Source organism: Peromyscus californicus, unplaced genomic scaffold (assembly GCF_007827085.1).
Source record: "Peromyscus californicus insignis strain IS unplaced genomic scaffold, ASM782708v3 Scaffold_7__1_contigs__length_154581171, whole genome shotgun sequence".
Taxonomy (NCBI): domain Eukaryota; kingdom Metazoa; phylum Chordata; class Mammalia; order Rodentia; family Cricetidae; genus Peromyscus; species Peromyscus californicus.
In genome coordinates this window covers 150,821,881-150,834,087 of record NW_026294595.1, presented here as the reverse complement: position 1 = coordinate 150,834,087, position 12,207 = coordinate 150,821,881, and the positions used below count along the sequence as shown (strand labels likewise).

Genomic DNA, 12,207 nt, shown 5'->3' with positions numbered 1-12,207 from the left:
GAGATGCGAACCATATCTACCCATCCTCCCAAAGTCCCAATGATATTCCAAGGTAGGATACCACCAGAGTTCACTCTGGGGACCAATGAGTTCATTGGGCTTCCTTACAGGGCCAGGGTGGTGGCAGGCAATAGTGTTGGCAACCTTAAAGCAGCTACACTGGAAGGTCTTCACCCAGCATGGACTACCTTCCATGGTGGCATAGATGGAGTCCCTTCCTTCATCCTTCCCAACCTGTATCCTCTAGCCCTCCCCACAAGCGAAGTACAATTAGAGCAGAATTGCATCCACGTGGTCAGGATTGTCTGGATACTCCAGTGAGGGTCCCGTAACCTTCCTCACCCTCCTCCCTCACCCTCCTCCTCTGAGGGAAGCCAAGAGTCAGTGCCCAGCTGTGGTGATCCTTTGCAAGTGGGCACAGCTGAATTCAGGCAGATGGGAGCGGGAGGATTGTCGGGGACAACACACACAGTGAATCCACAGCCTGCTCCCCCCTTCCCACCCTTCCACAGCGGTTCACAGCCATGGGTCTCTAAGGCCCCGAGCAGCACTAGCTGGGCTTCCTCCCGGACAGTGTCGGCATGAAGGTCAGGGGAACAGAATCCCATCCTCAGCAATTCTTGGGAATAATCAGAGAAAATAAAGACAACTGCAATAAAAAAAAAAAAAAAACAGAAATCATACCAAGCTAAAAAAACCTAGATATTTGTTCTGTTTAATTAGTCTCAAGGAAGAAAAAGTCCAAGTCCACAAAAACTTACATGAGTTCTGTTTTGCTACATACAAAACCAAACATACATCATTACAACAGCAAATGAACATGCTGAATATCTTCAGGCCACTTCACACAGGACCTTCTACATTACACAATTAAACAATAAATACTGTTGTTTTGAATACAGTACCACCAAAGGTTCAGACTTCTACTTAACTGTTCAAGTATATGAATGAAAAAAAAAATGTGTAAGCCATGTAAGAAGCTGATCTTAGGTCCTTCTAGAACATGACCCCAAGAAGACAAAGGATCAGAACAAACCTTCCTTCTCTGTGAAGACCAGTGATGTCTATTGTCTCCCCCATAGTCTGGTACAGCCAGGAACTCTATAACCTTCAAGTCAGTTACAGATCTTCGGCCCTTTGGTCATCTGGGAAACAGTCCAAAGCCACGGCATGAGTGGACACCTACAGTGTTTTGTGGCCCTTCTCCACCCACAGTGTCACTAAGTCCGAGGTACTGTTTTCCTTACGTTCTTCTTGGGTTTGCTGGATCTGAGGGCTATGCAAACATCTCCGAAATGAGAGGTGCTTCCAGAAGTATACTGATTTGTCACTGTAGCAGGATTCTCTGGTTTGGCCTTGAAATGAATGAGTTCACAGTTCAGCGTTTAATGCTCTCCACTTGCCTGCTTGGGGTATGTTCTTAGAGATCATAGAGAAAGCTATGCTTGATTAACGGCGGTCACTGTAACTGTGACAAACTGCATTGTAAAATAGCACTTCTGTCCTATCCAATAATACTGTTTAACATGGACAATCAACTCAGGCAAAGAGGTAAACAAAGTCACGCCTTCAGACTTCTAGGGCTATCTAGACACGGAACAGGAATTCTAGTCCCCAGATTAGGAGTCAACTTCCATTAAGTGTGCTGGGAACAGATGCATGAGGCACCATCTCTACATCCCTTAGTAGTGAGTTTCAGCTCAGACACACATCCACAAGGGAAAAGAAACTTCACTTTCACATGTCAGGGTCTCTAAGAGCACCCACACAGGTATGTGACAGGAAAGGGAGTCGGTTAGTGCTACTCCAAGGAGCATATAAGTACATATGTGTATATTATGTCGTGCTTCCACTTACTGGCCCTGAAGCTTCCTAAAGATCTGCATAAAAATCTAGAGAAGGAATAAGAGAGGTGCTGGTTATGGTAAAAATCATCTGTGCTCCGAGAAGTAGGGAAGTGGACACACAGGGCCTCACTCAGGGGTGGGGCGGGGTGAAGGGTGGCAGTGTTCTCCCAGAACAAGGTGCACACAATGGGCAAGTGTGGACAGTGCATCTGTGGGCTGCCTGCAAAGTATACATATTTTGGCCACAGAGACAGGTGGATCTCTGTGAGTTTGAGGTCAGCCTGGTCTGCAAAGCAAGTTCCAGGACAGTCAGAGCTGTTACTGAGAGAAACTCTGTCTCTAGCAAAACAAAACAAACAAACAACAACCAAAAACAAACAAACAACAACAACAAAAAACGCAGGAGAGAAGGTGCTTTCTCCAGGAGGACAGTGCAAAAAGAATCTGAAAATAAAGTCCTGAAAGAAAGTCTAGAGAAAAAAAAGCTTGTGTGTTGTTCGATATGGCTGACATCAGGCCTTACATAAGAGCCTGACATTTTGACCTTAGCAACTGTTTTTAAGGATAACCTTTCTCACCCTTCTGCTATTACATGTGGTACCTGTGGCACCTGTGGCACCTGTGGTACCTGTGGCTGTGTGGGAGTTCCAACTGCAACAAGCTACCCTGGTCCTTTTCCCCAAAGGTGAAAAAACAAAACAAAACAAAAACAACAGAATCATGGATGCCCCATACAAGTCCAATAGCTGTTTCACTGCCTGAGAAGCTGCAGCCAAGGGAGGGTTTGCAGAAACACATGGACGGAAAGCTCCCGGGGCAGATAAGACTCAAACGCAGCCGAAAAGACGACCATGTGAGAGCCAGGAAGCCACAAGCAGATAAGAACACTTGGGACAGTATCCAGACACACAGATACACACACACACACACACACAGAGACAGAGAGAGAGAGAGGAAGGGACGGAGGGAGGGAGGGAGGGAGGGAGAGAGAGAGAGAGAGAGAGAGAGAGAGAGAGAAAGAGAGAGAGAGAGAGAGAGAACAAATGTGTCTGCTCCTCCCCAGGCATGATTAGAAAACCCTGCTCCTACAAATGGAAACAGACTATGAGCTTTGACCCAGAACAACAGGATATGGGTCCCTAGTCAGTAACTTAACAATTTATATTTGAGTATTCCCACATAATGCTCTTGGTTCCTCAAAGGTCTAAGGTGCCAGAACGATTCTTTCTTGCCTCACCAGACAGCAGCAACCGTGGTTGGGCCTGCTGACCTTCCCTCTGGAAAACCTACCAGTGATTTTAACTTCAGTTAAGAGAACTCGGAAACAGGCTACAGCACTACCCCTGGACTTAAAATGCCTTTTAAAAAGCGCCAGAGAGACAATCTAGATGCCTTTGCCTCTGGCAAGGAACTGGCTCAGATAAATGACACTCAGGATAGAAACTCATGTGATCCTAAGCGGAGTGGACCTGAGGCCTGGAGGAGGGTGGGCAGCAGATGAGACAAAGACTCAGCAGCAGAAACTCCGCTTGAGGGTTTATGCAAAACCAGGCAGCAGTGAGCCAGCAGGGCCTTTCTTCTGTGAGGCTCCAGGGTTTCTCTCACGTAAAGCAGTACACACTGTTTCCCATCCTCCAGAGACAGGGACACTGGGGCCAGTTCTACAATGGCTGAGGGGAACTGCCGTTTCAATCCTCTGTGTCATAGACACATGAGTTAACTCTGACCTACTGGTCCCTCAAATGCTTAAGACTGGCTACCAAGAACAGCTTACTGAGCCTTACTGAGACCTCCGAAAGTAAGTGTTGCGGGGGAAGGGGGGTGTAGCTGGAGAGTCAGCCGGCTACTTGAGTCAGTGATGGCAAATGGATTCAAATTCACCATCACTTTGGGGCGAGCCCCCTTTTCAGACTCTTCACCTCAGCGGTCACTTTAACTTATATGTGCCTTGCTTTGCTCCACCAGTTTTGAGCTTTTTCTCACTGGATGAAGAGGGGAGACCACAGTTATTTGCATTTCCCTTTTTCTTCAGGTCTGAGTGTGCTTGTGTTCTGGAGGTCCTACAGGAGTCCACTGGGTCCAGAAGCACTGGGGACGGCTTGGGAATTCGGATGTTACCATTGGCTTCCATTGCAGGGTTGCCCTCGGCGCAGGGTGGAGCACCGAGGTGAAGCTTGGGACCCTTACTTGGTTTCTTCTTCTTTTCCATTCTCGACTCAGGGGCTTGCTTCTGAGAACACAGCCTGGGGCGACCAGGCGCATCTACAGATCTAGGTGAAGTCTCAAATGCATAGTAAGAGGGGTGAGCTTCTTCAAGGTGAAAACCTTTCTTTCGAGAAGGGCCTGGCTTTGGAATCCCTTCTGGGGACAGTAACGGCTTGGACAGCGCACTGGTGAGGAGCTTACCCCGCCGAGGGCTTTTCAGCACCCCAGAGGCCCCATGGGGCCTCGCCTTGGCGGCTCGGGCCTTCTCACACTGCACAGTTTGGACTTGCAGCCACTCCAGTTGAAGAAGTCTGTCTATGTACTTCCCAAGGAACCCCGTGGCCCGAGGCAGGGCCTCACTCCTACACTCTGTGTTCAGAACCACAGCCATATCCTGGAGGTCCCAGGAGTTGAAAGGGGGTGGGAGAAAGTCAGGGTAGCAGTGTTCAGGTTCTGCCTGGCTCGGGTCTGGGTGAAGACTGAAGGAAAGCGGGTCTATCTCTTCTGCTCGAAGGTTGAGGTCAGGAGGAGTGAATGGGGAAGGAGGGATGGCCACTCTTTCTGAGTCCGACAGGTCACTTGCACTGTCCTCGTCAGCGCCCTCCTTCATGATTTTCATGGACTGGAAGTCAAGGAACAGCTTGCTTCCAGAGGCAGCCTGGTACCTGGAGCCGAGCACAGTCCGCTCCTGTCTTCCCTCCGTGGAAATGGTTTCCATGAGTTTATCTGCTGCAGGCAGGGAGACGCCAAGGAGGCTGCTTCCCAGGTGGGATCTACTCTGCCTTTTTCCTGCAGAAGTCTTTGAATGTTGTACTTGATTCCAAGATGAGCCGGCATTCACACTGTTGAAAAATAAATAAATGAATAAATAAATAAATAAGTAAATAAATAAACAAACAAACCTGCAGTCTAATCACTGATAAGAGAAACAGGAGTCTTCTGCTAACACTTTAGCCATTACTAATATGAGGCCTCCAGGTGCTTTATAGAAGCAGCGTTTGCAATCCAGTTTCCCTCTGTACTCTAGTCAGGGGCCAGTAGAGAATGCATGCCCCAAATGTGGATAGACCTGTACAACAAAGGTGAGCATTTAAAAACTTAACCATTTTCCAATGTGTTTTGTCCTATAATTTTAGAGCAATTGGGTATACCTTAAAAAAAAAATCACTTTTAAAAGCTGTCATAAGACTCTTGGTCTGCCGGGTGGTGGTGGCGCACGCCTTTAATCCTAGCACTCGGGAGGCAGAGGCAGGCAGATCTTTGTGAGTTTGAGGCCAGTCTGGTCTACAGAGCGAGATCCAGGAAAGGCGCAAAGCTACACAGAGAAACCCTGTCTCGAAAAACAAAAACAAAAACAACAACAAGACTCTTGGTCTGTTCTATTAGTGGTCAACAGTGTTTGAAAATATTCAGAAATGCAACTGGGCTTGGAAGCACATGCCTTTAATCCCCACACTCAGGAGACAGAGATAAGCAGAGCTCTGTGAATTCAAGGCCAGCCAGAGCTACCTTGTCTTAAAACAAAACAAAACAACAACAACAATAAATCTTTTAAGAAATATTCAGAAATAAACCCTTAAACCTCCTTTCATAGACATATTTTAGGGGAAGTATAGATATGATGTCAACTCAAGTTTTAATGTGTGGGTATATACATGTTTTCACATGTATATGGTTCAATGTATGCACATGCACATGAAGCCCAAAGTTGATGTCATGAATCATTCTTGATCAACCTTCCACCTAACCATGGAGGCAGGGTCTTTCAATCAAGCCCAGAGCTCATCCATATGGCTAGTCTTTCTTTAAAATTTATTTTCATTATTCTTAATTAGTGGGTGGGTGGTTATGTACACATTATGTGACTGAGGGAGCCTGAGGAGGCCAGAGGCATCAGATCCCTCTTAAGCTGGAGTTACAGAAGATTGTGAGCTACCTGATATGGGTGCTGTGAACCAAACTTGGGCCCTCTGCAAGAATAGTGTGCACTCATAATCACTGAGCCATCTCTCCAGGCAGCTATGGCTAGTCTTGCCAGCCAGCTTGCTCTGGGGTTCCTGTTTCTACCTTCCGAGACCGGCATTGCAGGTGAGCTGATACATCAGCCTGGCATTTACACGAGTTTCTAGGGACCTTTGGTCCTCACACTTGCCCAGCAAGTACTGGCACCATTAAGCCATCCCCAGCCTGGATTTCACTGTTTAACCACCAACTAGTAGAGACTCTGAAACAACTAAAATTTTAGTATGTAGGTTTTTCACTGTTCATTCCGACATATACCAGGAGTCACACGTCTATTACCATCTTTTCAAGTGGGAAACACTCGGGAAAAGTTGTGTTTAAAAGGCGAGAAGGGGCCGACAAGATACCTCATCAGGTAAAAGCATTTGCCCCCAATCCTAATGACCCGAGTTTGATCCCTGAGACCCACATGGTGGAAGGAGACAATCAACTCCTTAAAGATATTTTCTAAACACACATGCACTGTGGCATGCATGCACATGCACGCATATACATACACACAAAATGTAAAAAGGATAGAAATAAAGTCATGTGGTACCATGATAATTCAACACAAATGGAAAACAGGATGAATGCTGTCTTGGGAACAGCCGGCAAAGAGAATAGAGGAAACACCTATTTTCTTTTCTAATAGGCCAGTGAAGTCCTTCTAGAGCACTCTAAACTGAGGTGGGATCTCACAGGAGGCAAAATACCTTCCTTTTGGTTTACTTCCCAGCCACACACTATTTAACTAAAGTTAATAGTACTTCTTTAGGATAGAAGCCAGCTGAGGGAGAAGAAGTGGGTCAGTGTACTTTCCTGGAAGCTGAGAGGTCCATCTGTGCGGTGTTCTCTAGACTACTCATCAATTATTTGAAAAGGCTTCACACTTACTTAACGTCAGATCAGTGCAAGCAGGCAATGTGAACAAACGAAGAGACGGCTGTCATTAGGTATTCACAACTGTTAGCATTTTGTTTATAGATTAGAGAGTAGGCTTGGCAGTTCAGAGCAACACCCACAGGGCAGCTCAGGGCCACTTCTACCTCTAGTTCCAGGGGATCCAGTGCCTTTTTCTGGCCTCCCAGGTACCAGGCATAAAGGTATGCGCATGCAAAATACTCATACACACAAAAATAAACAAATCTCTAAAAAAAATTGTTCACAACCAGCTGCCATCACACATACCAGCCGTTAGCGGCTTCCCTGCCTTCTGTGCGAAGGAAGCCCACAAAGAGCAGCTAATCCAGCTGATGATGCCTAAAGACACTGTCTACTCGTTCCTGCCACAGACAAAGCACAGGTGGAGCTCGGGAGAACTGAAGGATGCTGCGGCAGGACCAGACAGGGTCTGGAAGCCAGTCACCTGCTTTTCTGACGACAGTCACTCATCCTATTCCTTTTCTTGAACAGGTCACAGGGCTGCTCATCATCTGAGGGCAGATGGGTTGTCTAAAAAAAAAAATACAGATTATTGATCAGAAAGTACCGTGAACTCACATGCCTGTGCAGGAGTATGCGCACACTCACATAATACACACACAGTAGCAGAACTATCCTCGTGGCATGACGTGACTGTTACTGTTTTGACTCAGAACAACTGATCATCCACAGGAGACATCTGTAAGGTCAGGCCTATTAGTCTCCCTAGTAGAAAGAAGTCATGGAACACCCTAAAAAGAGAGAGCTTATCAACATTTCCCCACGGAAGGCGCTGGAGAGGAAAGTTGTCAGCCCTGCACTTGAGAGTCCCTCTCCCGTCTCCGGCTCGCCCTTGCCAAAAGCATGTCATACCTACTTCCCCAACAGCATGTGGTCTCAGGGAGTGGCAGAGGTCACAGGAGGTGGAAGGCTCCCTGGGGTGGGGACTCCAGGGATGCTACTCTTTTGAGTTGTCCCTCATGCTGGAGTGGGAATATTGGTAATGTAGCTGCCTTTAAGTCACTCATATACCTTTAAGAGACCCCAATAAATTCACTGGTTCACTGGAATGGACTTGAATGAAACTATTCATTTGGTATGTTGACATCCTCTCTAGTGGTTTTTAAAATAATAATAATTTAAATATTATATAAATAACGCAACAGAACACACACACACACACACACACACACACACACACACACACACACACACACACACTTGAAGCATGTAACAAGAGAGTACCAAGACAAATCTAAGCAAGATTTCCTCTCAAAGTTACATCACCTTCTTCTCTGCAGTGCTCAGAAGAGTCTTGCTCAATCTGCTGCCAGATGATGACAGCTGGGGAGGTGACTTCTTTATTCTCCTTATCTTTGAAAAGGACTTCGAGCCACCGGAACTGGAAACAGCAGAACATTGGTGGTGAGTACCGACTGCAATCGGGGTGCCTGTCCCTGTGTTTCTGATCTAAGTATTTGTACCACACTGAAACCTTGAGGCTCTGACTGTGCAGTGGCTCAGAATTCTGTACTATGAAATGAGAAATGGGAGAGGATATTGTTGTATGTCTACAGTTTGATAGTATTTATCATAAATTAGATGTGTGTGGTAGGGGAATGCGCACATGTAAGTGTGGATGTCCTCAGAAGTTAGATGAAGGCATCAGACCCCCCGGAACTAGAGTAACAGGCAGTTGTGAGCTGCCAGACATTGCTGTGGGATGGTCTGTATGTCAAATGTGTTGCTGATTGGTCAATGAATAAATCACTGATTGGCAGTGGCCAGGCAGGAAGTATAGGCGGGACTAACAGAGAGGAAAATTGAGAGAACAGGAAGCTGGGAGGGGAGACACTGCCAGCCGCCATCAGGATAAGGAAGATGTAAAGTACCGGTAAGCCACAAGCCACGTGGCAAGGTATAGATTAATAGAAATGGATTAATTTAAGCTGTAAGAACAGTTAGCAAGAAGCCTGCCACGGCCATACAGTTTGAAACCAATATAAGTCTCTGTGTTTATTTGATCGGGTTTAAGCGGCTTGGGACTGGTGGGTGAGAGAGATTTGTCCTGACTGTGGGCCAGGCAGGAAAACTCTAGCAACAAATGGCGTCCAACGTGGTGGCAAGAGTTTCCACCTAAAACCTGAGAAAAAAAAAGATTCTAAAACGGAGCTAAAAACAGCTTCCTAATTGTCTCTCTCAAATGAGCGGCAGCTGCCGGTTTGAGCTACTGGCGGGTTGCTGGCGTACGTGCTCGACCTGCAGTATGGCGGGAATGAGGCCTCTGCAAGTGGCACATTAAGCTACATTGTGGATTTAGCCTTTGCTAGTACAAAACAAAAAAAGAGGTTTCTGGGCTACACGCTGCTTGGATAAAAGCATAGACCCACGATAGCTCCCAGAGCTGATGGTAAAGTACCACGCCATGTTGGGAAGCTGAGGTGGGCGGAGCCAGCAGCCACAGCTGCTGCAGCTTAAAGCAATAGATTCACAATAAGACAGATTCAGATGTAATTGTTTAAAATGTGTGTAAAATATACGTAGGCTTGAAAGAGACAAAAAAGGTGATATATACAGTATAGAAACAAATAAATGGTTTTAAAAAATAAAGTCTTTAAAGAGACAGTAAAATTAATATAAAAAAATAAGCCATGTAGAGATGACTATTACACAGAGAGTCTGGATTGTGTTGTCTTTGGGATTCTTAACTACAGAGAGATATTTGATTGTAAAGGAAGCTGAGTTAATCCAGTATGTATATTTTAAAGATACTTTGACTTCAAATTTTGGATGTAAGGATATGTTGCTTTGGAAAAGAGTCTCTTTTGTTTCCACAGAAAGCAAGAGGCTATGGATTTGTTCCAGATTAAGACACATCAGGTTTGACCAGCCAAGACCACCTGAAAGGTCTCCGATGACACCATGGCCCAGATGATCCAACATCCAGAACCGTTTCAAGGCAACTGGCTCAGATGATACAGCCTCACGGACTACTCCATGATCCTAAAATTTTCTTTGTTTCCCCAGAAGATACAGCGCCCCCCTCCAGCAGGAAGTAGTAAGAGAAGCTACGCCCAAATTCCCAAATATACCAAGCTGACTTTGGAGATGTGTAAAGGTTAAAACCTTCCTTTTTAAGAAAAGAAAAGGGGAGGTGCTGTGGGATGGTCTGTATGTCAAATGTGTTGCTGATTGGTCAATGAATAAATCACTGATTGGCAGTGGCCAGGCAGGAAGTATAGGCGGGACTAACAGAGAGGAAAATTGAGAGAACAGGAAGCTGGGAGGGGAGACACTGCCAGCCGCCATCAGGATAAGGAAGATGTAAAGTACCGGTAAGCCACAAGCCACGTGGCAAGGTATAGATTAATAGAAATGGATTAATTTAAGCTGTAAGAACAGTTAGCAAGAAGCCTGCCACGGCCATACAGTTTGAAACCAATATAAGTCTCTGTGTTTATTTGATCGGGTTTAAGCGGCTTGGGACTGGTGGGTGAGAGAGATTTGTCCTGACTGTGGGCCAGGCAGGAAAACTCTAGCAACAAGACATGGGTGTTGGGAACACTTACACTCCTACCCCGTGTCTATTAAATATAAGACCACAGTATTGAGTGTTGTGAATGGATCCTGAACCCCCACCTACACACATGCACACACACTCACTCCTTGGAAATGATGCCAATTAAATTTGCCTTTTACCCTAAAGCTCCCAAGTCCATTCATTCACTCATCCAGTAATACAAGACAGTCTAAAATATACAAAGACTGTGCACGAGGCCCTCATCCCACAAAGATAAAACTTTAGTGGGGAAGCACCCTCTAAATCCTTCTAACTTCTCTGTCATACGGCCAGCAGACCCCAGGTAAGCTTCCAGCACCATGTGGGTGGCTCACAAGGGCTTGTACCTCCAGTTCCAGGCAGCCACCCCACCTCGGCCTCCCAGAGCACCTGTGTGTATACATACACATGCAAATTATTTTAATGTAAAAAACCATCAGTGTATTAACTCCCATTACAGATCATATGCTGTCTCATTATGAAGCCCAGGTCCCCACACCACAGGTAGTCATAATTGCCGTTATTTTTGAGGGGCCTGTTGAAAGATTGTGCCTAAGAAACTGAACATTTTTCTCTCATAACACCCCAGCCTCTACCAAATGGGAAAGAGGTGGGCTCTGGGGAGATTTTTCTCAGCCACCACAATCATGCAAGACTTTTAGGTTTGCATGTGAAGATAACAAAAATCCTATCATGGCCTTTTATGGTTAAATGAGCCCACAATCAACAGGCTTCATTCCTTTTAGACGCAGAAAATGTTCGTTGGCCACCCTCTTTCTTTACCTCGTTCTTTCTGCTGTAAAGTGGCAAAGAAACCAAGAAGGAATTTCTGACCCAGGCGCTCTTTAAATGTGTGATGCCATCCTGGCCCCTCATCTCCCTGACAAACTCGACACATAGTTATGTGTGTGTGAAGTTCCTGGGAGAAGTAAAAGTGCAATCAGGATGCAGGGGTGGTGAATGGGGGCGGGGGAGGGGTGGGCAGAGAGACGGGGGTGGGGGGTGGGGGTGGGGATGAAGGGGCAGAGAACGGGTGGTTTCAGCTTGCATAGCAGCAAAACTAAAGCTCAAGAAATTCTGGCTACAAAAATGCTCCTCAAGAGCCAGAAGCTGGATTCGGGCAGCTGCACAATTATTAGCCCCTGTTCCCAGTCTTCCTCTCTGGCCGCAAGCCCGGCAAACGGAAGCAACGTCCCCCACCTCCTCCCCAGGGAACTGGCTGCCTGGCCAATGGGGAGGCACAGCATGGTGGGGAGGTGTGGGCAAGATGCTTCCCTCAGCTGCAAGCTTCTCCAGGTCTGGCCGCTGGTCCAGGTTGCTGGAGATAGGTGACCAGAGCTGGCTGGCTGGCCGTTCACCCTAATCCTTGGGCCAGCTCGCCGCCAGGCCAAACTAGGCTGGACTCTGTCCCGCCCCCACCCGGTACTCCTCCAGCCCAAGGCCCTGCAGCAAGCACCCAGCGCGTCCTCGGCTGCTGCAGAAACCATCGCTGATGGATGGGTGCAGCGCGCGGGCACACGCACCAAGGAAGCCCAGCAGACCTGCTCCGCGGCCTGAGCGCACGTGACGAGGATCCCGAGGGTGGCTGCTGCGCTCTGCGGCTGGGCGGGTGAGGGCGGCCGGGCTGGCGCGGGCAGCGGGGTTCCGGTAGGCAGCGTGGGGCGACGCGGG

General features: G+C 47.1%; 1 protein-coding gene across 4 annotated transcripts; it reads right to left on the bottom strand.

Annotated features, from left to right (window-relative positions):
- Positions 1-699: 699 nt before the first annotated feature.
- Fam217b (family with sequence similarity 217 member B) lies at positions 700-12,203 on the bottom strand. 4 transcript variants are annotated; one of them, XM_052724413.1, is made up of 4 exons: positions 12,078-12,203; positions 8,265-8,379; positions 7,423-7,508; positions 700-4,894 (listed from the first exon to the last, which is right to left on the bottom strand). In XM_052724413.1, the coding sequence occupies exons 3-4, from the start codon at positions 7,446-7,448 to the stop codon at positions 3,775-3,777; spliced, it is 1,146 nt and encodes a 381-aa protein (XP_052580373.1). In that variant the 5' UTR covers positions 7,449-7,508; positions 8,265-8,379; positions 12,078-12,203; the 3' UTR covers positions 700-3,774. The 4 variants fall into 4 exon arrangements, with proteins under 4 accessions (XP_052580373.1, XP_052580372.1, XP_052580374.1 ...); XM_052724412.1 differs by having other exon boundaries at positions 12,060-12,197; XM_052724414.1 differs by lacking the exon at positions 12,078-12,203 and adding an exon at positions 11,320-11,455.
- Between the last annotated feature and the right edge of the window lie 4 nt (positions 12,204-12,207).

Excerpts from the sequence above, each read along its gene's own strand:
- Fam217b (XM_052724415.1), bottom strand. The coding sequence starts at position 8,397 with ATGTTCTGCTGTTTCCAGTTCCGGTGGCTCGAAGTCCTTTTCAAAGAT. Across the intron at positions 7,267-8,264 it reads TGAGCACTGCAGAGAAGAAG|GCAGGGAAGCCGCTAACGGC; the intron begins GTGATGTAACTT and ends TTCGCACAGAAG. Across the intron at positions 4,895-7,244 it reads AGGGAAGCCGCTAACGGCTG|TGTGAATGCCGGCTCATCTT; the intron begins GTATGTGTGATG and ends ATTTTTCAACAG.